Source organism: Mytilus californianus, unplaced genomic scaffold, assembly GCF_021869535.1.
Source record: "Mytilus californianus isolate M0D057914Y unplaced genomic scaffold, xbMytCali1.0.p SCAF_45, whole genome shotgun sequence".
NCBI classification, from domain to species: domain Eukaryota; kingdom Metazoa; phylum Mollusca; class Bivalvia; order Mytilida; family Mytilidae; genus Mytilus; species Mytilus californianus.
The window spans coordinates 1,641,473-1,666,029 of record NW_026262696.1 but is presented as its reverse complement, the minus strand read 5'-3'; the positions used below and the strand labels follow the sequence as shown (position 1 = coordinate 1,666,029).

The following is a 24,557-nucleotide window of genomic DNA, read 5'->3' as shown; positions in this document are numbered from 1 at the left end:
AACACTACAATGGAATTAACTTGGAGGACCGATTTCACATTTATAACTTTGATAAATTTACATAATTTTTCTAGTATAACAATATTTGATGATTTGAACAGTTGATGAAATTTATAGATATTAGGGTTTGACCAACAGTATTGCGATAAAAATTTCTTTCTTTCTAACTCAAATGTTCTACAATTCATAATGTAATGGTACTCGTCACCAATGTTGTTTGAGTCACATAGACGGCAGACACTATCTTCTCTCGGTAAACCCTGCCACCTTCAAGATTCAATCAGCAGATGGTGACTACCACATCTATATTTGCGTAATGTATAAATGAAAGTGTAAGATAAAAATGAAAAATATTTTTCAAATTGTTAATTTAAAAAAAAACGATAACATAAAGTTTTTGGTGATTCTCCAACAAAAGCAAAGCATTTTTGTTGAAACTGATAGTTTTGCTCAATACATTTTGACACCCACTTATCAGCAAACTGTGCATTCCATATATTGGACATACCACAATTACCAAGTTGAACATTATTTTTTATATATGATATCCACTTAGTTTCTATTCCGTAATCATCATAATAAAGAAACACAAGTTTGTATAATACAACACAAAATTTACTTTCTTTTCCATTAAGAAGTCTCCTTCAGAAATTTATCATTCGCAACTTTACAGACACAGTAATGGGGTATCTGCCAAGCTCTGCATATGAAATTTGGAGTAGACTGTTTTAAATGTAAAATCATTTTACAAAATTGTAAATGTACACGTTCCAAGTATATCTATATTTTCAAAACCCCATATTTCTGAACCATATAAAAGTATTGATAAAACCATTTTATCAAACAAATTAAACTGACATTCTATTGACAAATTATTTTGTCTACATTTTGTTAATACACTATACATAGCTTGTGTGGCTTGTTCCTTGAAATATTTTTATTTGATAAAAAGGATCCACTTCTAGAAAATAAAATAACTAAAAATTTGTATTCTTTTACAATTTCAATATCATTACAATTTACTGTGAACTTGAGATTTGCTGGCATTCTGCTACTGGAAAAGATCAAAACTTTAGTTTTGTTTGTATTTATTTTCATTTTCCATTCTTCACAATATTCGTAAAAGGTATTTAACATGTATTGTAGATCAGTGCTATTTTCTGCTAATATAAAACAGTATCATCCGCATATAAAAGTAAAATAATTTAAAAAAATACTGTCAGCTATCTTGTACTATCGATTTTATGCCAGTTATATTTTTCTCTTCAAAAAAAAGTTTGAAGATCATTTAAAAATATAGAAAACAGAGCAGGTGAAAGGTTTTCCCCTTGCCGTACCCCCCCCCCCCCCCCCCCCCCCCCCCATCTCACAAGGGAAGAAATCGGATTATGTTGCCCTGATGTATAATACAAGATTTGGCATAATCATACACATTCTGAATAACACGAAAAAAAAATCCATTTACTTCATTCTGGGTCGATACCACTGCTGATGGAGGTTTCTCCCCGAGTGTTTCACCAGCCCAGTAGTCAGCACTTCTGTTTTGACATGCATTATCATTGATATGGCCATAATCATAAATTAACTGCTAATAAAACTTTTAATTTTCATAATACTAAGGATTTTCAACCCCAGGAATAGGATACCTTAGTTACATGTAGCTGTATTTGGTAAAACCTTTCGGCATTTTGGGTCCCAAGTGCTCTTCAACTTTGTACTTTATATGGCCTTTCTATCTTTTTTTATTCGAGCGTCACTGATGAGTCTTTTGTAGACGAAACTAGCGTCTGGCGTACAAAATTTCAATCCTGGTATCTATTAATGAGTTTATTACCACGGTAGAATTTAATTGGAGACGTTCTCAGTTTTACATGTAGCTTTTGCATTAATTCGTTCAAAGACATGATACAGTAACTTTATTTAAAAAAAACCCCTTGAAAATAGCGCGTAAAAAAACGTGAATTATATATAACATATATACCGTGACCTATACATGTAGTTGTTAACTTTTATGTTAATTGGTCACTGGTGAAGAGTTTTCTCATTGGCAATCATACCACATCTTTTTATAAATACAACAAATCTTACTACAACAATCATTACACCATGAGTCTCTTGTCTTTAGTTCCATCAACCATGTTAAGAATTTGTACCTGTTGAAACTTTGTTAGATTGAAAATATATTGTAAATAATGTTTTTGAGTGCAACTCATTAATCCAGACAAGTAATTGATCCTTACATATCAATTTCTTTAGCCATTGAAGAAGAAATGAAATTCATCTTCTATAAATAGCCAATAGATATAGGAAGATGTGGTATGAGTGCCAATGAGACAACTCTGCATCCAAGTTACAATTTATAAAAGTAAACCATTATAATTCAAGGTACGGCCTTCAACACGGAGCATTGGCTCACACCGAACAGCAAGCTATAAAGGCCCCCAAAAAATGATTACTAAAGAATACTAGTCATTAGTATTGTGCTAATGTTGAGACAAGGGACTAATTGCTTTCAGATGCGACTTTTAGTTCATTGTTGAAGACCTTTTAGCAAACCTTCTTGGCTATATCATGACGGAGTACTAGGCAAAAACCCTAGACATTCGGCAAGAACACTTGCAATCCTAGCCAATTAAGATCGAAAATCGAAGTTGAACGTACCTTGCCACAAGCGAGGTTCGAATTACAACCTCAGTGTTGATAGGCTAGTGCTCACTGTAGACAATCTAATAGACCACTCGGCACCCGAGGCTCACTTTCAATATTAAGAACAGCAATAAAAGCAAAGTCTGTTTTATAGTTATTACTTTCCAGTGTCTCATGGACACATACCACGTGTCCTTTTTTTTTTAATCGACAATAAAAAAAAAAAAAAATAGATTTTCTACTTTATGTACAATTAAATGATGACAAATGTATTATTTTATATACTCGAATCAGGATAACAAAATATACTAATGATATCGTTTGTTCCTAAGAAATTAAATTGATTTTATGCAAATGATTTCAGCTGTTACTGTAAAATACATGGTTTGCTTTGTATAACTACGCTTCTAATGTAGCTAGCTAATCATTTGCCTACAGGACTAACCATGGAGTGGAAGTCGGCAGCCTTTCTGCTGTTTTCATGTACATGTATACATGGAATATGGACTAACGGTAAAATGAAATAATTTTTAATTGTTATTTCAATTTATATCTTCGTATAAATCCTCATATCGTTGGCCCTACAAATGTTTGGGCATTTTGCTGGTGACGAATAAAATGGGAATTTCTTTAATTTAAAATTCTGATGATATATGAAGAAATGCCAGAAAGGTTTGTTATAGTGAGTTTATGTATATTTACCAAGCTGATTTTGACAATATATGACTGGAAAGGTATGGCAAAATACGTTTTATGATTTAAAATACGAAAACCACCTGATTGCTGACGTGGCATCCACAAATAAAACTAAACACGTTGTCACTGATTTATTATATAGTTCATTTACGAAATAATGCCATTTTTTTTTGGTTAGAAAAAATTAACCGAACTTACCAGCCAACCAGGACAGAAACACAAAGTTATAAGAATGCAAGGCAGTTTGAAACATCAAAATCATTCTGGTTCGATAATGTTGTTCAGCAAAACTACAAATCAGCATAGAATGTATATATTTTTAACAAAATAACCACTGAATTTCGCAAGTCCACTCAAATGCAAATTTCTAATTAAAAAAACATGTTTTTTTTACATGCAAAACTTACAAGTAACCGGAAACAGAACACAGAAACCTTACTTTCATGTCAATTCTCATTGCAATCTCCGGTACAGAGTTCATATACGTTTTGTACATGCTATTCAATGCCCGACTTAGTATTTAGTGTTGTGTAGTATGGAACGAAAATAATACAATTCTGATTATATATGAAGAAATATCAGAAAAGTTTGTTATAGTGAGTTTATGTATACTTACGAAGCTGATTTTGACAATATATGACTGGAAAGGTATGGAAAAAATACGTTTTATGATTTAAAATACGAAAAAGACCTGATTGCTGACGTGGCATCCACAAATAAAACTATTCCCCTCAAATGCAAATTTCTTATTTAAAAAACATGTTTTTTTCACATGCAAAACTTACAAGAAACCGGAAACAGAACACAGAAACCTTATTTTCATGTCAAGTCTCATTGCAATCTCCGGTGCTGAGTTCATATACGTTTCGTACATGCTCTTCAATACCGATAAATGTGGATACTTATTACTACACTAAAACGATGTTTGACTCTTATAACTACACTAAAGCGACATTTTACACTTATAACTACACTAAAGATATGTTTGACACTTTTAACTACACTTAAGCGATGTTTGGCATTATAACTACGTATACACTAAAGCAATGTTTGACACTTATAACTACACTAAAGCGATGTGCGTTACTTGTATCTACACTTGGGCAATGATTGATACTTAGAATTGCACTAATGCACTTAAGCATTTTTGTTACTTGTGAGACTAAAGGGCCAAGTGAGCTTTTCTCATAACTCGACGTCCGTCGTCCGTCTTCAGTTAACATTACGCCTGTCCCAAGTCAGGAGCCTCTAGCCTTTGTTAGTCTTGTATTATTTTTAATTTTAGTTTCTTGTGTACAATTTGGAGTTTAGTATGGCGTTCATTATCACTGAACTAGTATATATATTTGTTTAGGGGCCAGCCTATAACACTTTAATACATAGAGAGAAACTTAGCAAACTGATCAGTAAGACAAGATCTACAAATATGTCAACATAGTTGAAATTGTCCGACGACTCCTTATTGGAGTTATTGTCCTTTGATAACAATTTTTACCAATGTTTTGCGTTTTTGCATCTTTAACAGATAGATAAATTTAAATAAGCAAACATTACCGATCTACGAATAAGTGTAATGGTCGAAACTTTCAGTCGACTTCTAGTTGAAGTTATTGCTCTTTGCCCATTTTTAGTGATTTTGCCTTTTATCTTTAAATAGCAAAAAATATAATGATAAGCTATTTAAGATCTACTAATGAGTTAACATGGAAGAAATTGTTAGTCGACTCTTTATTGGAGTTCTTGCTCTTTAATGACAAGTTTTACTTTTTGCGTTTTTGCCTAATATCTTGAAAATTATAGAAGATAGATAAAACACTTTAAGTGCAAAAATTATCAGCAAGGCAAGATCTATAAATGTGTAAAATTTTACCGATAACCATAGTAGACTCTGCATAGGAGTAATTACCCTTAAATGGCGATTTTCAACCTTTTTTGTGTTTTGGGCTAAACTAATTCAAAAGAAGATAGAGAGAAACTGTAAACAGAAAAATTACCAGCAATGCAAGAAATTTTTGTTTTGTCATGAGTTAATTCTATTCTAACCAACAATGTTTGAGAATGTCCATTGTTGAAGATGCACATTGACCTAGGTGAGCGACATAGGCTCTTTAGAGCTTCAAGTCTCTTATTGTTATACGAAATCAAACATGTTAACGATAATGTGTTTGTTAATACCCATTAGCTCTGTGTACTATGTCAGTATTTCAAAACTTATTACAGGCAAGAACATTTCATGATAGCACTATACATGTAAATTGAATAGAAAAAAACAACAGTACAAAAACAAAACTCAAACATCTGACAAAAAGCTGAAAGGATCGGGACCAGATGTGTTGGCAGGGTTATCCATCTCCTACAAAAAATACATTATCTTCCATGCAAATCCAGACGCAGTCAAAATGTGACGTTTGAAATAGAACACAATTGGCAAAGGAGAAGGTCCGGTTAGGGCTATTTTTGGCCTAGAATTTGAAGTACATCTGATGAAAGATTTTTAACCTTTTTTAACACTTAAAAGTCTACTACAGTCGATTCAATTATTTTATGTAAAAGATTTGTACTGATTTGGTCATTAAAGACGCTCAAATTCAAGCTTAAATATGAAAAATCTATCAAATATGCCACAAAACGTCACTTTTCAGATGTTTTTTGTCTAAAATGTAAGTAACCTTAAGTTTATATATGTTATATATTATCATTAAATACATCATATATATAAGTATGAAGACTGACCACAAGTGCGGTCACTTCCCTTTTAGACAAAGCCGTCTAAAAATTAGCACAAATGCTAAAATTGTGAAGACTACAGTTATTTTGCATGAATTAATGATCATGCTAGTACCTGATGCATGTGCATTGTATTGTAAAAAAAACATAGGTATGTAACAAAAGTATTCTGCTTTTAATTAAATAGTTAAAAGTTTATATTTTTGACAAATTTGTAAAAATGCTATATTTTGGGGCCAAAAAGGGGTCTTAGCGGATCTACTCCTTTATTGATCAGACGATTACATATCGATTGTAATGCAACGTTTCACATAAACATGAAATAAGACAGAAAAAACTCACCATTGTTATAGTGAAAACCTGTTAAATTTAACAATCTTCGGGAATATATTCTGATTTAGGTACTATTTAAAACTTGTAAACATCACGTTTATCTTGTAAATTTAACTTATATATTTGAAATTTAACTTATACCTTGTAAATATAACTTATATCTTATGACAAGTTTGTTTAATTACATCTAATGAATCTTTACGTATAAAGGAAATGATGGTGGGGATGGTACAGCAGGTTCTAAAGGAACTCAAGGAGACAAGGGAATGATAGGATAAAGGGGAACTCAAGGTGACAAAGGAATGATGGGAGATAAGGGGACTCAGGGAGATAAAGGTGAAAAGGGGACACACATTTGTCCTTAGTATATGTCCCTAATATTTGGTTGTCCTTTTGGTACTGCCTATATATTTTTCATAACTGTTCGATAAACACAGTTTCGGTTTAAATATTTCACATTTTTTTTTTAAATATGACAGTTTGAATGAACATACGGTCGAACCTAAAATTATCCACAAAGATAAGACAAAAGCTTTGACATAAAAAATTGAAATGGACAGAACCATATACATGTACTAGTATACAAATGTTTACTTATACCATATATCGTAAAACACATATATATCAAAGAGTAATGTTATCAGCGTCTTATTATTGTACTTTCTAAATAATCTTATTTATATTTGTAAATAGGAACTCAAGGCGATAAAGGAGTTAAAGGAATGCAGGGAGAAGCAGGATATAAGGGTATGAAAGGAATGCAGGGTATGAAAGGTGTCAAAGGAATGGCGGGAGAAAAAGGAACAGCAGGTGACAAAGGAGAAACAGGAACACAAGGTGATAAAGGAATGACAGGAGAGATTGATTGATTGATTGTTGGTTGCTTAACGTCCAGTGGCAAATATTTCATGCATATTCAGGACGAGAACAAGTTCACAATAAATACAATAGGTAGGTTCTGTAATAGATTAAGGGATTGTGGTCGGAGAAATTTAGAGTGCCACGGGAAATGAGGGTATATCGGATAGGGACAGAAATTTAGCCTTGCAACAGGTCACCTACGGACCCCTCAAAGAGTTGTTGCAAGGGTTCTTAACGTGCAAAGAGCGTGGCACTCTCTCGACAGGAGAGAAAGGGACACTGGGAGATAAAGGAATGACTGGAGGGAAAGGTACACAAGGAGATAAAGGAATGACCGGCGAAAAGGGAACTCTTGGAGATAAAGGAATGACTGGACAGAAAGGAACACAAGGAGACAAGGGAAGGACAGGCGAAAAGGGAACACAAGGAGATAAAGGATACAAAGGCACACAGGGTGATAAAGGGTTTTCAGGAAATAAAGGAACTGACGGGGATAAAGGAGCAATGGGTGAAAAGGGAACACTTGGAGATAAAGGAATGACTGGTGAAAAAGGTACACAAGGGGACAAAGGGATGACTGGGATGAAAGGAACACAAGGAGATAAGGGAATGACAGGAAATAAGGGAACAGATGGAGATAAAGGTACTTGATTTTATTTCGTTTGTCAGCTTAACTGATTTTTCGTGTTTGAGTTAAGGTGAATAAGTGTGCATGTTTTGAAATGGATCATGCAACTGCATTTAAAATGAATAAAAAATTAATAGATGAAGACTACTATGCATACATGTAGGTTCACATTATATTTCAACCCTATTTTTTGTTAGTTCTGATAAGTCAGAAAAAGACGTTTGATGGTTTTTGTATATCCAAAAGGTGTAGTTAGATTTATACAATTCGTAAAGGATTCCGTGGAAACCTGTGTGACGTGTGTCTGCAAATGCGATTGCTGCTACCAGAGTAAACCATCCTTTTTTGGTAAATTACGGACAGAATAAAAAAACATTTATTATTTTCTTCAGATGGTATTTCTTGATCTTGATCAAGCTTCTGTCCAAGTTTCGTAACATCCCATGAAGGTTTAATAAAGTTATTAATGTAAAAAAAAAAACACTTATCCCAGAATGTATATACTACATGTTAATTACAAAAAGTTAAGTCCATCTTTTAGATAAAAAACTAACAGAATTTAAATAGAAATATTTACAAGTTTATCACCGAGAATATCTCTTAATCCTAGAAAAAACTTCTGCTACAGGGTCATAAAATTCTGAAAAGGTTTGACACAGTTATATAGGTCTTAAAACAAATAACCCAAGACTCTATTTTTATGTTAATTACTGAAAAAGGTCCTTTTATCAGTAAATACAGAAACCCTTATTTTTCAAATAACCTCTGGAAATTCCTCTGTTGTTTGATCATAAAAAGCTTCTGTCCAAGTTTCGTATAATTCCGAGATGGGTTGAAAGAGTAATTGATGTTTGAGAAAATTTAACATTAAACGATATCTTAATGTAAACTGAGAGAAAAACTAAGTAGATATAAGAAGATGTGGTATGAGTGCCAATGAGACAACTCTCCATCCAAGTCAAAATTTATAAAAGTAAACCATTATAGGTCACAGTACGGTCTTCAACACGGAGCCTTGGCTCACACCGAACGGTAAGCTATAAAGGGCCCCCAGAATTACTAGTGTAAAACCATTCAAACGGGAAAACCAACGGTCTAATAATCCATTTATTAGTAAATTATTTTGTTCTGGATATTATTTTTTGATATAACAAGAACTTCTTTCCGAGTATCTTAAAATTTCTAGAAATCGTTAGTGCCTTGATATTAACAGATTAAACATGTATCTTTGTATATAATGTTGCATCCTTCTGCTCATTTAGTTCAATACGTTATTTAATAATTTTGTCTGAATTTAAAGTCATGTTATCTGAATGATTTCAACAGGAGCGCCAGGAGTTGTTGGACCAAAAGGTACACTCGGCGATAAAGGAGCCAAATGAATGAAGGGAGAGACGGGATACAAAGGTATGAAAGGAATGCAAGGAATGAAAGGTGTCAAAGGAATGGCGGGAGAAAAAGGAACAGATGGTGACAAAGGAACTGATGGAGACAAAGGAATGACAGGATCAACAGGAACACAAGGAGACAAAGGAATGACAGGACAAAAAGGGACAGACGGAGATAAAGGAATGACAGGAGAAAAGGGAACACTAGGAGATAAAGGAATGACTGGAGATAAAGGAATGACTGGAGAAAAGGGTACACAGGGTGACAAGGGTATGACCGGAAAAAAAGGAACACAAGGTGACAAGGGTATGGCTGGAGAAAAGGGAACACAAGGAAACAAAGGAATGACCGGACCAAAAGGGACACTAGGTGACAAAGGAATGACTGGAGCAAAGGGCACACTAGGTGACAAAGGTACACCTGGAGAAGGAGGAGACAAAGGTACGTACATGGTAAAAGCTAAATACTGTTAATGTAGATTTTTTCGCGATTTAATCTATAAATTTTTTGCGCACAAAGTACCATAATTTTGCCCTTTTTGACACCAGTGTTGCTGCTCACTACAAACTTTACGCACGGGGGATTTTTTCACCTATTTTACATGAGAGTGAAATAAACTATCGATCCTATGAAACAGTAAAGCATAAATATATTTCCAAGCACTAAGTTAGAACTGTGACAGGTTCTCCACTGATATCCCTTGTTTATAAGATTATCAGTTTAAATAATAATATTGGTTTTTGTAGGCGATCTTATGTTTTCTGGCCTGTGCGTTCCTCTGTCGAGTTTGTTCGTCTAACGATTTAATTCGGTACAATTTTCTCAAAAACTACTAAACAGCATGATTTCATATTAGGCCAGCAGCTTGAACTTTATGAGCATTTTTTTTGGATCTGTCAAATACATACTTCCTGGTTACAGATATTTAAAAAAAAAAGTTTGATACTGTGGATTCATTTATATTCGTTGGATACCAATTTTAGTGTTTTTCGTGGATACAGGGAAACCACAAATTGAAATAGTTCACGAATTACAAATTTTCTTTATGAATATATGCAGACTTTTGGAAAACCACGAAATCAAATATCCACGAAAGTCCAAGTTTTCCTCAATCCACGAAAATTGGTACATGTATCCACGAAAATAAATGAATCCACAGTATGTCGAATGAACATAAAACATATCCGGCACACTTTTCTAAGAAACTACTGAACAGAATGACTTCATATTTTGTCAGCAGCTCACCAGTTATGAGTTTTAACGTTTGAGCAGATAATGTCATACCAACTTCATGTTTTATGATACGTTGAATTACAAAAGGGGGGGGGGGTATGCTTAGCACGACAACACATGCATTTTAGTTAAGAAATACTAAGGACTATTTTTTGCAATACTAACAATACTAAGGATTTTATTTTTGGCATGGCTTGAATAAAGTATATTCATTATAAAACAAATAAAATAATTAAATTGTTCACACAAAGGTACACAAGGCGACAAAGGTATGACTGGCAAAAAAGGAACACTAGGTGACAAAGGTGCAACTGGTGGAGAAGGGGCAAAAGGAACACAAGGCGACATTGGTGAAAAGGGAACTGATGGGGACAAAGGAATAACTGGTCAAAAGGGAACTCAGGGAGACAAAGGAATGGCTGGAAATAAAGGAACACAGGGAGACAAAGGAATGACAGGTCTTAAGGGAACTGAAGGCGATGTGGGTGAAAAGGGTACTCAAGGGAATAAGGGAATGAAAGGGGCGAAAGGAACTCATGGAGATAAAGGAATGACGGGAGAGAAGGGAACTCAAGGAGACAAGGGAATAACAGGAGTGAAAGGAACACAAGGTGATAAGGGAATTGCAGGAGAGAAAGGAACAGAAGGTGACAAGGGCATGACAGGTAATAAGGGAGAGACAGGACACAAAGGTACTCAAGGAGATAAAGGAATGACAGGAACGCAGGGTGACAAAGGTAGCAAGGGAATGAAAGGCGAAACAGGATTCAAAGGAATGAAAGGAGTTAAAGGCATGCAGGGAAATAAAGGTACACTGGGAGACAAGGGCATGACTGGAATGAAAGGAACTACTGGAGACAAAGGAACACCAGGAGACAAAGGAACACCAGGAGACAAAGGAATGAAAGGAACACAAGGCGATAAAGGAGTAACAGGTACATATTAAGAAACAATTTGATGATTTGTATTTTTCAATGAGATTGTCAGACAAACTATGACAGTATTGTTCAGATTTCTTTGCTTTTTATACTCTATAATTTGTTAACATCAATTTACCCTAATACTCAATGCATAAATGTCGAGTTATCAAAATTCTGCAAAGAATTGCGTTTAAACCGATGGTTGACGTCTTGAATGGAGATGTTAGCCTTTGAACCATTTTAAATGTCATACTGTGACTTTTAGATTAAGAACAATTATAAAGGACATATTTTCGTAATTTTAGAATTTGCTAAGTTCTTGAAGAGGTTTTGTGTCATGAATTATTATACCATACCCATTCTTTCCATTTTTCTTTAAAAAGAAATATCCAAAGAAGTCGAAACAACACCATGGTTTTATATCGTCTTTAAACGGGACATTAGCCACGAGATATAAAAAATTAAAATATGATTTTTTTTTGTTCAATCATTAATGAAAGTAAAAATAGTGAAATAATAATTCGCTTTTAGCGGGCAGTTTTGTTCACAATAAGCTAAGAAACATCGCTGGTGAATTATTCACTTGCAAGTGAATAATTCGACCTCATTGAATCTGTATTCATGTGACCTTCAATTTAACCCCTAAGCTAGATCCTCGAGATAGGTTACCAATGTATTAAGCGTGTTTAGCCATTAAAAGGAAAGGAATGTCAACATTGAAAGTGAAACAAAGGTGAACCATTTCGTTGACTGATTCGATCCACAAAAGATCATTCATTATAGGTAAAAACGATGATTAACCTATTTTTTTCAACCTATAATACGGAATCAAACAGACCTAGAAAAATCCACTTGCACGTGGTCGCAATCTATTTATATTTATGTTTATGTTTATATCGGGTTACTTTATCGAGTCAATGCATTGTTAATTGTTTATTTCAGACGTATTGTAATTTGGATAATTTTTTATACGTTTTAGTATGTTATAAATCAGATATGAGAATTTGAGTCAAATCGGTGAACATAAATTTGACAGCTAATGCCCCTTTAAGGAGTACTCAAACAGCTTTGCAGTTAGAAATGCTTGTTTATTTATTTTTTTTTGTTATTCATTAAAGTAGGACTAATATTGCATAATAGTAAACTCTAGAGGATTTGAAGACAATAAAGTAGCTGTGACCTAATTTGTATGGTCCTGTACAACAATGCTTCTCGTCTGTTTTCGCTTTGGTGTTGCATCATGGGAAGATGATAAAGCGGTTGTGACATAATTTGTATGGTCGTGTAAAACAATGCTTCTAGTCTGTTTTCGCTTTGGTGTTGCATCATAGGAAGACAATAAAGTAGCTTTGACTTAGTTTGTATGATCCTGTAAACAATGCTTCTCGTCTATTTTCGCTTTGGTGTTGCATCATGGGAAGATAATAACGTGTTTTTTTGTTTTAATTTGTATGATCCTGAAAAAACACTATTTGCTTCGCATCACGGTGCGGAGCTATAAGTTTCAGTCGATAAACTCGCCATCTTGAAATAATTACTTATCACATACTAGTATAGATTCTGATTGGTTGCTTTATGATGCGGCTGCGATACAGCAACAGCTATTTGCTTGAATGAGATAAAGAATTACAGACTTTTTTCGTCTCAGAATAAGACATCAAATGCGGAAAATAAACTATGTGTATTTCAGTTCCGATCAACTGTCATTAATTCATGTTCGTTTTATTATGCATATATTGCAGACTGAAATTCAATATTAAAATATCAATTATTAATACGTTTATTTTCTTTGTTAATCTGCAATATGCACGATTTGTTTGCTTAACAATGTTCCTATACAATGTTTACAAAAATGCATTATCTGTATTTTATAACTTCTGCCAATCTAGGCACACCTCCAGAGAGGCACACCTCCAGAGTGATGTCTATTTGTAAATGTTTTAATTTTCAACAAGTAAAGTGAACATATCATTTGGTTGTACAAGTCTGTGTTTACTCCTTGATTTTGATTGTTATTGTCTTCATCACTCGAAATCATGTTACTCTTAATCAACATACCTAAACATTCATATATATCTAAATAAATTATATACAGAACTAGCAATCAAAATCGCAAGTCAATGATCAGCTGAAAGAACTAGAAAACCACACTCCACAAAAACATATTGATAACTAAACACCGAACAGCCAGTTTAAAATTTCAGAAAAGTTCATCTTATTAAATATACAAAAATTGATATTCCAAGTCTAAGACATCCATTTTATATCAATCAATATCTAAAAATACCACATTTCCAATACTAAATCAACAACCACATGCACATATATTACCTTAAATTAGGATAGAGCGAAGCAGTCCACAGCTTTTTAGAAAGCTCAAACTTGTTCGTGTCTGTTTTCGCTTTGGTTTTGCATCATTGGAAGACAATAAAGTGGTTTTGACCTAATTTGTATGGCCCCGTAAAAACAATGCTTCTCGTCTGTTAAAAAAAAGTTGTCTTGCATCCTTGACAATTGAGAGTAATCTTCATTTCAAGATATCATTTTAAACTTGTCATTTTTTCATACCTTTTTGATAGGGAATTCGATCAGATTAAGATATTGAAATATAATATAAAATAAGAAGATGTGGTATGATTGCCAATGAGACAACTCTCCACAAGAGACTAAATGACACTGAAATTAAAAACTATAGGTCACCGTGGATTATGAATATAATTAAACTAGCCATTAATACACATGAATTACTTATCATTGCTAGGAACACAAGGACATAAAGGAGTCACAGGGGAAAAAGGAACTGATGGTGATAAGGGAATGACAGGAAATAAAGGAACGCAAGGGGACAAAGGAATGACGGGACAAGGAGGAACACTAGGTGATAAAGGAATGACAGGAGAAAAGGGAACTCAAGGAGACAAAGGAATGACTGGCACGAAAGGAACACTTGGAGATAAAGGAATAACAGGACAGAAAGGAACAGAAGGTGACAAAGGATTGACTGGCGAAAAAGGAACTCAAGGTGACAAAGGAATGACAAAAAATAAGGGAACTCAAGGTGACAAAGGAATGGCAGGCGGAAAGGGAACATTAGGGGATAAGGGAATGACTGGAGAAAAAGGAACACAGGGTAATAAAGGTCTGACCGGCCAAAAGGGAACACAAGGTGACAAAGGTGTGAAAGGACAAAATGGTACTGGAGGAGATAAGGGCAAACCTGGAGAGGGTGGTGCTAAAGGAACTTCTGGCGATAAAGGGGAAACAGGAGAAAAGGGTACACTAGGGGATAAGGGAATGACAGGAGAAAAAGGAACACAGGGTGATAAAGGTGTGACCGGCGAAAAGGGAACACAAGGTGACAAAGGTATGACAGGACAAAAGGGTACTGAAGGAGATAAGGGTAAACCTGGAGAGCGTGGTGCTAAAGGAACTTCTGGCGATAAAGGAGAATTGGGAGAAAAGGGTACACTAGGGGATAAAGGAACTAAAGGCATGAAGGGAGAACAAGGATACAAGGGTATGAAAGGAGTTAAAGGAATGACAGGATCAAAAGGAAGATAAGGTGATAAGGGTGGACAGGGAACTCTAGGGGATAAAGGTGGTACAGGAAATAAAGGAACTCAAGGAGATAAAGGAATGACTGGTGAAAAAGGTACACAGGGAGACAAAGGTGAACACGGAACACTGGGAGATAAAGGAATGACAGGAAACAAAGGCACATTAGGCGATAAAGGAATGTTAGGAGAGAAAGGCACACAAGGTATTAAGGGAATGACAGGAGAAAAAGGAACACAAGGTGATAAAGGAATGATGGGAAATCAAGGAGACAAAGGAATAACAGGAGAAAGGGGAACTGAAGGAGATAAAGGAATGACTGGAGAAAACGGTACGGTATTACTTCAATTGTATTTATGTTAGGTGAAAAATTATACTTCCGACTTTTTTTATCATTCTTTCTTGTTCATTTAAATCTTATTTGTGGACTTAATGTTCGTTTATCACTTTGAATAATTAGCCTTTTTCAAAATCTAAAGGACTATGGGTAATCTCAATGTGCGTACACCAAAATGAAAATAACGTTATTTCATTGGTGGAATTTCCATTGTTTAGAACGTTTTAAACAAATCATTTGAAATTTTGCAGTTTTTGGTTATTATCTTGAATATTATTATAGATAAAGATAAACTGTAAACAGCAAAAATGTTTAACAAAGTAAGTTCTACAAATAAGTTAATATGACCAAAATTGTCAATTGACCCCTTAAGGAGTTATTGCCCTTTAAGGACAATTTTACACAATGTGTTAATCATGTTTTCTAACTTTAAAAAATCTTCTCCTCTAAAACTACTAAAACAATTCCAACCAAACTAAAGCTGAATAATTCTTAGGGTATAGGGTATACAGAATAAAGTTTGTGTTTTGTTTTTAAGTTTCTTCAAAAAACATGGCCACCATGGGTTGCTGTCACTAAATTGGTAAATTAGGAAATTTTGCAGTTTTCGGTTATCATCTTGAATATTATTATAGATAAAGATAAACTGTAAACAGAAAAAATGTTCAGCAATGTAAGATCTACAAATAAGTTTTATATGACCAAAACTGTCAATTGACCCCGTAAGGAGTTACAAACCTTTAAGGACAATTTTACACAATTTGTTTATCATGTTTTCTAACTTTAAAAAATCTTCTCCTCTGAAACTACTGACAGGGGTTAAAAAATCCACTAGCCCGACGCCCGGGACTAGACTTTTACACTTCAGGCAATTAAAACTTGTAACCGAATATGCTGTTAATTTGAGCTTGAAACCATGCACAAATTATTTCTAAACATTTTAGTCATGTTAGTACGGCCACCATAGGAACTTTGTCAGTTTCAGAACGAAAAACGGTAGATGAAGGGGGTAATGAGGCTGAAAATTTATACCCAAAAAATGCCAAATACGACCAGGAAAAGCGGAAAAAAACATTTATAGTGTCATGGACAGAAAGATTCCCCATGGGCAAGGTCGACTGTTACTGATGATAAACAAGAGATGATGTTTTGTGAATATTGCCGTTATTTTCCTGATAACGCTGATAAAAAGTCTGCTTTGTATGTGGGAACAACAAATATACGAATTGAACCACTGGTTTGACATGACAAGATCAATGAACATGTTTTCTGTGCCCGACAATATTTAACAACACATAGTACAAGGGATATCCAAAAAGATGTCTAGAGATCCTTGTTATAATTAATAAAACAAAAATTTATTTGATTTATTTTATCAAATACCGTGTATAATGCCGCATTCAAAACAAGGGACACCCACTCTAAATTTGTAAGGTATACTCGGGCTAGCAGGTCAGTTTTGATGGGCTAGCAGCTCTTTCAACAGGGCTAGTAAAATCCTGCTACCAATAAGTCCTGGGCTAGTGAGCTGTAACAATTTTTTTTAACCCCTGTACTGAACCAAATTAAACCAAAACTTAAGCTGAATGATTCTTAGGTTATCTAGAATAAAGTTTGTGTTTTATTTTCTGTTTCCTCAGAAAACATGGCTAAACATAGAACATAGGGTAAAATGCAGTTTTTGATTTATATCTCAAAACCTAAAGCATTTAGAGCAAATCAGACAGGAAGTTAAAGTATTCATTAGGTCAAGGTCTACCTGCCCTGAAATTATCAGCAAAATAGGGTATCTGATTTTGAGGTTATTGCCCCTAAATTGATGATTTTAAGGAAATTTTTCAGTTTTCGGTTATTATCTTGAATATTATTATAGATAAAGATAAACTGTGAACAGCAAAAATGTTCAGCAAAGTAACATCTTCAAATAATTTTGTATATGACCAAAATTGCCAATTGACCCCTTAAGGAGTTATTGTCCATTAAAGACAATTTTTCACAATTTGTTCATCTAGTTTGCTTACTTTAAAAAATCTTATCATTTGACACTGTTGAATCAATTTCAGCCAAACTTGGGCTGAATGAGTTTCAGAGTATCTAGTATAAATTTAGTATTTTATTTCCTTGTATGTCAATAAACATAGCCACTATGGCTAAAATGGAACATAGGGGTAAAATGCATTTTTTTGCTTTGAAGAAAATATAACAGATACAAAGATCATTTAAATGGCATTTTAAGCCACTCATTAATATATATTTAAAAGCAAAAATAATCATTGATGAAAAATTTAAGCAAAACAAAAAATACAGCTGAGCGATTCAGGCTCTTGAGAGCCTCTTGTTTAGACATAACATGTTTTAATTATGTAGGCCTGAAAATTAGTTGTTCGTACAAATGTACTACATTAAAGAGCCTTTTTTTATTGCATAAGACACTTTGTTTCAGCAATGTACGTTTCCCCTGTATATTTATGTAAAGGAAGGTTTTGTGCCAAGGCAAGTGTTTCAATCTAATAATTGATGATCTATATGATTCACATTTTCATTGTTTGATTCAAGAGATCATTTATATGAGAAAAAAGAATGGTTCAAAGTTTTCTTTGGTTTAAAAGAGATTTGCTAAAAGAGTAAATTTAAGCAGAATTTTTGTTATTTTCACATTCAACTTTTAATTATTTTTATTTTTGTTGATTTATTTTGCAATTCATCAGTCATGTTAGATGAACAAGGCCACATTTGATCATTTCAGGAACACAAGGAGATAAAGGAATGAAAGGAACAACTGGTGACAAGGGAATGACAGGAGGAGAAGGAACTCGGGGAGATAAGGGAGAAACAGGAAACAAAGGTCTAACAGGAAACTACGGCACACACGGAGATAAAGGAATGACAGGACAAAAAGGAACACAAGGCGACAAAGGAATGAAAGGCGAGAGAGGTTACAAGGAAATGAAAGGAATACAGGGAATAAAAGGTGTAAAAGGAATGACAGGCACAAAAGGAACAGAAGGTGACAAAGGAATGACTGGACAGAAAGGAACGCAAGGAGATAAAGGAATGATAGGATCGAAAGGAACGCAAGGAGACAAAGGAATGTCAGGAAAGAAGGGAACAGATGGTGATAAAGGTGACACTGGTAATGTTGGAGCTAACGGTACACAGGGAGACAAGGGTATGACAGGAAGCAAAGGAACGCTGGGCGACAAGGAATTGACGGGCGGAAAAGGAACACAAGGAGAAAAAGGCACACTAGGAGACAAAGGAATGACAGGACAAGAAGGAACACAAGGCGACAAAGGAATCAAAGGAATGACAGGACAAAAAGGAATCAAAGGAATGAAAGGCATGACAGGAGCAAAAGGAACAAATGGTGACAAAGGAATGACAGGAAATAAGGGAACTTCTGGAGATAAAGGAGCCACAGGTGAAAAAGGAACACAAGGCGACAAAGGAATGACCGGTGAGAAAGGAACACTAGCAGACAAAGGAATGACAGGTGAAAAAGGAACGCAAGGCGACAAAGGAATAACTGGTGGGAAAGGAACACTGGGAGACAAGGGAATGACAGGTGAAAAAGGAACAGAAGGTGACAAAGGAATAACAGGAAATAAGGGAACACAAGGAGACGAAGGAATGACTGGAACAAAGGGAACACAAGGGGATAAAGGGATGACCGGTGAAAAAGGAACACACGGCGATAAAGGAGCTAAAGGAATGAAGGGAGAGACGGGATATTAAGGCATGAAAGGAATGCAAGGATTGAAAGGGGGTAAAAGGAATGACAGGAGCAACAGGAACAGAAGGTGACAAAGGAACGACTGGTGATAAAGGTGAGATTGATGTGTAGATAATCAAATGTTATGTGAATGTCTGGGACTTTTTAAAAAGAGTCAGAAAATAGCTTGCAAAAGTATCAAATTGGAAATTTTTTGAAATCTTCGTTGAAGAGTTTCTATTGATATCTCGGTTTGGGACAAGGTTCGTTGTCAAGGATTTTTACATCAATAATGTTGCAAGATTCTTAAAATCTTAAAGTCTAAATTATTTGTGTACATGTCAAGTTAGTTGTCTTTTTCTACACGAACATAAAGTTTAAATATTGTTTATACGAGTGCTTATTTCAGCAAATATCTATCTAGATATTTTTCAAATTTTCCTATACGTTCTTGCGATGAAATTAAGTGGAAAATTAAATACAATGTTCAAGTAAAACGAATCTATATAAAATATTATTGGTATGTTAAAATTGATGACGAATTTCAAAACGAAAACAATAAGACTAATATTTTCATTCTTCGTTCAATATTTCGTATAAGTCATACATAGGGAGTCTTATTATTTTGCTTAATGTTTAATCAACTAGTTGACGATTTAATACAAGCATTCTATATGCGCATTTAATCATATATATTTTTCAGTGAACATCTTTTGAAATATGAATTATAAATTCCAGGCACGCAAGGGGATAAAGGAATGAAAGGAACAACAGGAGACAAAGGAATGACAGGCAACAAGGGAACCCAGGGCGATAAGGGTATGACAGGATTCAAGGGTCCAGTAGGAGCTAAAGGTACACTAGGGAATAAAGGAATGACAGGAGAAAAAGGAACAGACGGTGATAAAGGAATGACTGGAAACAAGGGAACTCTAGGGGACAAAGGAATGGCAGGTGAAAAAGGAACACAAGGGGATAAAGGAATGACAGGTACTAAGGGAACACAAGGTGATAAAGGTATGACAGGAGAGAAAGGAACAATGGGAGACAAAGGAATGACTGGGGAAAAAGGGACACAAGGAGACAAAGGAATGACGGGACAAAATGGAACCCTTGGGAATAAGGGTATCCAAGGTGACAAAGGGGAATTCGGTGAAAAAGGATCACAGGGTGATAAAGGAATGACAGGAACTCAAGGAGACAAAGGCATGACTGGTGAAAAAGGAACACAAGGGGACAAAGGCATGACAGGCGAAAAAGGAACACTAGGTGATAAAGGAATGATAGGACAAAAAGGAACAAATGGCGATAAAGCAGCCAAAGGAATGAAGGGAGAGACGGGATATAAAGGTATGAAAGGCGCCAAAGGAATGGCAGGAGATAAAGGAACAGAAGGTGACAAAGGAATGACTGGTCAAAAAGGAACGCAAGGAGATGAGGGAATGACAGGAGAGAAAGGAACGACAGGTGATAAGGGTATGACAGGTCAAAAGGGAACATTAGGTGACAAGGGTATGGTCGGAGAAAAAGGAACACAAGGTGACAAGGGTATGACCGGGAGAAAGGGAACACAAGGTGACAAAGGATTGACCGGAGCAAAAGGAACGCTAGGTGATAAAGGAATGACCGGAGAAAAAGGAACAGAAGGAGACAAAGGAGCAAAGGGAATGAAGGGAGAGACGGGATATAAAGGCATGAAAGGCGTGCAAGGATTGAAAGGCGTCAAAGGAATGACAGGAACAAAAGGAACAGACGGTGAGAAGGGGGAGACTGGTAATAAAGGTGAGAATTATAAGTAGTTAACCTTATATTATGTGAATGTATGACTGCTTATTAAAAATATAAACTGCTTGAGACAACTTTCTAATATCTAAGTGACAGGAGAGTTTATACGATTTTGTTTAATATTTCGAAATTTTTTTATTGGAGCACAGCTTTTTTGTCCCCCGCGTAACGCATTGCGGGGGACATGGAAATACCGGGGGTCCGTGCGTCCGTCCAGTCTTGTTAGCGCTCTCACAGGTGCAAATCTTGCCAGAATATATAGTACTTATACTATAGGTTAATAACAGCAATATCTCGGACAAGTTCTATAATGGTGGCCGATCGGTTTTTTTTTTAAAGAGTTATGCCCCTTGGAAATATTAAATCTATGGAAATGGCCGTGTTAGCACTCTCAAGGGAACGATTCTTGCCAGATTTTTATAAAACTTGTACTATAGGTTAATATCAGCAATATCTCGGACAAGTTCTATAATGGTGGCCGATTGACATTTTTGAAAGAGTTATGCCCTTGGAAATATTAAACGAATGGAAAATGGCCTCGTTAGTGCTCTCACGTGTACATTTTTTATTAAACTTATAGTATACTATAAGTAATACCCTTGAAGGTCTGTTTGAAATATTTAGTATACAATAAAAAAAAATCTTTTTTGTCCCACCGCGCACGCTTTTTATTTATAAATTGTTTTAAAGATCAACAAAAAAAAAGTGTTGTTTTTTCAGATATTGCCCCTGGATAGATAAAATATGTGCAACGCGGGGGACATTGGAACTCTGTTCTTTTATGTAACTTCTATCATAGCTAATAAGCAATTCTAATGATACATCAAATATTTAGGTACACAAGGGGATAAAGGAATGACGGGAAATAAAGGAGAAAAAGGAACGTTGGGAGATAAAGGAATGACAGGAGAAAAGGGAACAAACGGCGATAAGGGAATGCCAGGAAACAAGGGAACTCGAGGTGATAAAGGAATGACTGGAGAAAAAGGAACACTAGGCGATAAAGGAGCCAAAGGAATGAAAGGAGAGACGGGATATAAAGGTATGAAAGGAATGCAGGGAATGAAAGGTGTAAAAGGAATGGCAGGATCAAAAGGAACAGAAGGTGACAAAGGAACTGATGGCGATAAAGGAACACTGGGAGATAAAGGAATGATGGGAGAAAAAGGAACACGAGGCGATAAAGGCATGCAAGGTATGGAATTATAGTTCCCGCAAACATAACCTGTATCTATAATTGATTTAAGAATACAATGTGGAATATTACTCTAGCAATTCACATTACATTGAATGTTACTAAAACTTTTTTTAAAAGATACATATGGTGCGTAACTATGTGTATATTCTTCTCATCGGAAAATCTTTGTGCATGTATTATCACATTCAAACATGTCATCCTCTTTTCTTGATGATGTTAAGTTTCACCTACCGTCCTTTGTATGCAAATGGGGCTCCAGTAGGTTACCCCACTTAGGTCACAACTTTTTTTTAAAAGGTTATATGTCCTTTTAAATAAGATGTCAGGTCTCAAGGTCGAACGATAAATCCTTTTTAAATTGGTCTTAAAACAATAATTGAATGTGATATTATTATGTGTGCAGTGTGTGAAACTCTTTAAATCTGGATGAAGGAACACATGTATACTATTTTATCTTACCTCCTATACATTTCTAGGAATATGATTGGTTAACAGCAACCGCGTGGAGACCTGTATATTTCATATTAGGTTAGTAGGCGGGGCTTATTTTAGTTTCACAGTTAGTAGTGCTGTTACGTCCCTTTATAAAAATCAACACGGCTTTGCTCTCACTCCATATGGATTTTATTGGCCCCATATATATCGTATTAGGTCACTAGCACATTATGTAACCAATAATACATCTTGAATTTCCTCGGCATGCTCAGGGCATATTACTAGTATTAGTTACATAGTGTGCTAGTAACCTAATAAAATATATATGGAATTTACTGACCCCATATATATCGTATTAGGTCATTAGCACACTTTGTAACGAATTTATCTTACCGACTATTTTAACATGTGGTATTTAGACTAGTGACCTATCAAAGTGATTCAGTCTTCAATACTTAGTATTAAGAACCTACTTCCATTTGTCTATACAAAAACAAATGCCAACAGTAACAACTTGTTACCTTTAAATGTGTATTATGAATTTATTTCAATCGTTTATCATCAATTTCTTCGTCTGTTGAAACCTTTCAGATTTTTCTTTAACACCGTCTTGTTTTTATAAACGGACGTAACACCACTACTAACTGTGTATTGAAATTAGCCCCGCCTACAAACCTAATATGAAATATACAAGGTCTCCACGCGGTTGCTTTTAACCAATCATATTCCTAGAAATGTATAGGAGGTAAGATAATTTCTAGTATTTGTCTGTATAATGTGTATATGTAAATTGATTAATTTTGTCCTTGAAATTCAGTATTCTTTGCATTATATATTATTGCCATATCATAAATACGTTGATAAAGGAATTGATCTTTAAGTTAGCACACTCGAGTCAGAAATGTATAATTATAAACAACAGGAAGAACTTGTGAAGGTTTTTTTTTCACTTTGGGATGAGAAACAAAAGTATTAACATAAAAAACATATAACTAATTACACACATCCATTAAACAATTTAAAAACCAGCAAAAAAATAAGATAAATTAAAAATACTTTGATAATTGTTAATTGCAACAATGTCTTACGTTTAAAAAGGAAGCTACATTTTGTTTAACTTAATACAAAAACAATCACATTTAGGGCCACAGGGAGATAAAGGGATGACTGGCCAGAAAGGAACACTAGGCGATATAGGAATGACAGGTGAAAAGGGTACACAAGGAGATAAAGGAATGACCGGGTCAAAAGGCACACAAGGAGATAAAGGTTCGAAAGGAAAGGAAGGCGATAAAGGTGAAACAGGAGATAAAGGAACACAAGGAGACAAAGGAATGACAGGCGGTAAAGGAACAACTGGTGATAAAGGAACATCAGGAGATAAAGGAATGACGGGACAAAAGGGTACTGAGGGCGATAAAGGTGTAACAGGAGAGAAAGGAGCAAAAGGCTATAAAGGAATGAAAGGTGTCAAAGGCATGACGGGAAACAAAGGAACACAAGGAGATAAAGGTACGACAGGCAATAAAGGAACCGAAGGTGATAAGGGTATGACTGGTGTAAAAGGAACACAAGGAGATAAAGGAGTGACAGGAAACAAAGGCACTCAAGGAGATAAAGGTAATATATTATAACTAATCTTTCACTCATTGTATTAAGGAACTTATCAAAAATCATTTTTTTAATATAGTTACAAGAATAAAAAATTTTATAACAATTTGTTTACATTATAATCCAATGAATTTTCAAAATGCATGCTATATGTATCTGATCTTTTCTTATCTCATCTAGGAAATTTTAAATATGACAATTGCTAAATGTGAAACAATATGTTAGTATAGTTACATACATGTTACTTATAATTTTGAAACTGTTTGACTTTGATTAATTATAAGGTTAGTAACACATTTATATTTAAAGACGAACAATACAAGTAAAAGTTCATGCTCCTACATTACTGTGTGTCCACAATCGGCTTTTTTATATAGAAAAGTGCAAATTAAGAATCATGTTGCCTTAAGGTTTAAAATTTGCATAAAATATATGATTTATAAAGTCGAAAACTATCTACATTCTTTATCTAAAACATCTTAAACTTCACA

At 34.7% G+C, this 24,557-nt stretch overlaps 3 protein-coding genes across 3 annotated transcripts; all 3 read left to right on the top strand.

Annotated features, from left to right (window-relative positions):
• Positions 1–6,704: 6,704 nt before the first annotated feature.
• On the top strand, positions 6,705–11,459 carry LOC127699953 (collagen alpha-1(XI) chain-like). Its single transcript, XM_052203328.1, has 5 exons — positions 6,705–6,738; positions 7,096–7,239; positions 7,529–7,906; positions 9,272–9,721; positions 10,765–11,459. Exons 1-5 carry the CDS (start codon positions 6,705–6,707, stop codon positions 11,457–11,459), a joined length of 1,701 nt encoding a protein of 566 aa, XP_052059288.1.
• A 2,713-nt stretch (positions 11,460–14,172) lies between these two features.
• LOC127699952 (fibril-forming collagen alpha chain-like) lies at positions 14,173–19,060 on the top strand. The gene is made up of 3 exons (XM_052203327.1): positions 14,173–14,950; positions 15,023–15,319; positions 18,072–19,060. The coding sequence occupies exons 1-3, from the start codon at positions 14,173–14,175 to the stop codon at positions 19,058–19,060; spliced, it is 2,064 nt and encodes a 687-aa protein (XP_052059287.1).
• Positions 19,061–19,100: 40 nt separating this feature from the next.
• LOC127699951 (fibril-forming collagen alpha chain-like) lies at positions 19,101–24,355 on the top strand. The gene is made up of 5 exons (XM_052203326.1): positions 19,101–19,152; positions 19,776–20,819; positions 21,658–22,017; positions 23,599–24,075; positions 24,351–24,355. Exons 1-5 carry the CDS (start codon positions 19,101–19,103, stop codon positions 24,353–24,355), a joined length of 1,938 nt encoding a protein of 645 aa, XP_052059286.1.
• The last annotated feature ends 202 nt before the right edge of the window (positions 24,356–24,557 follow it).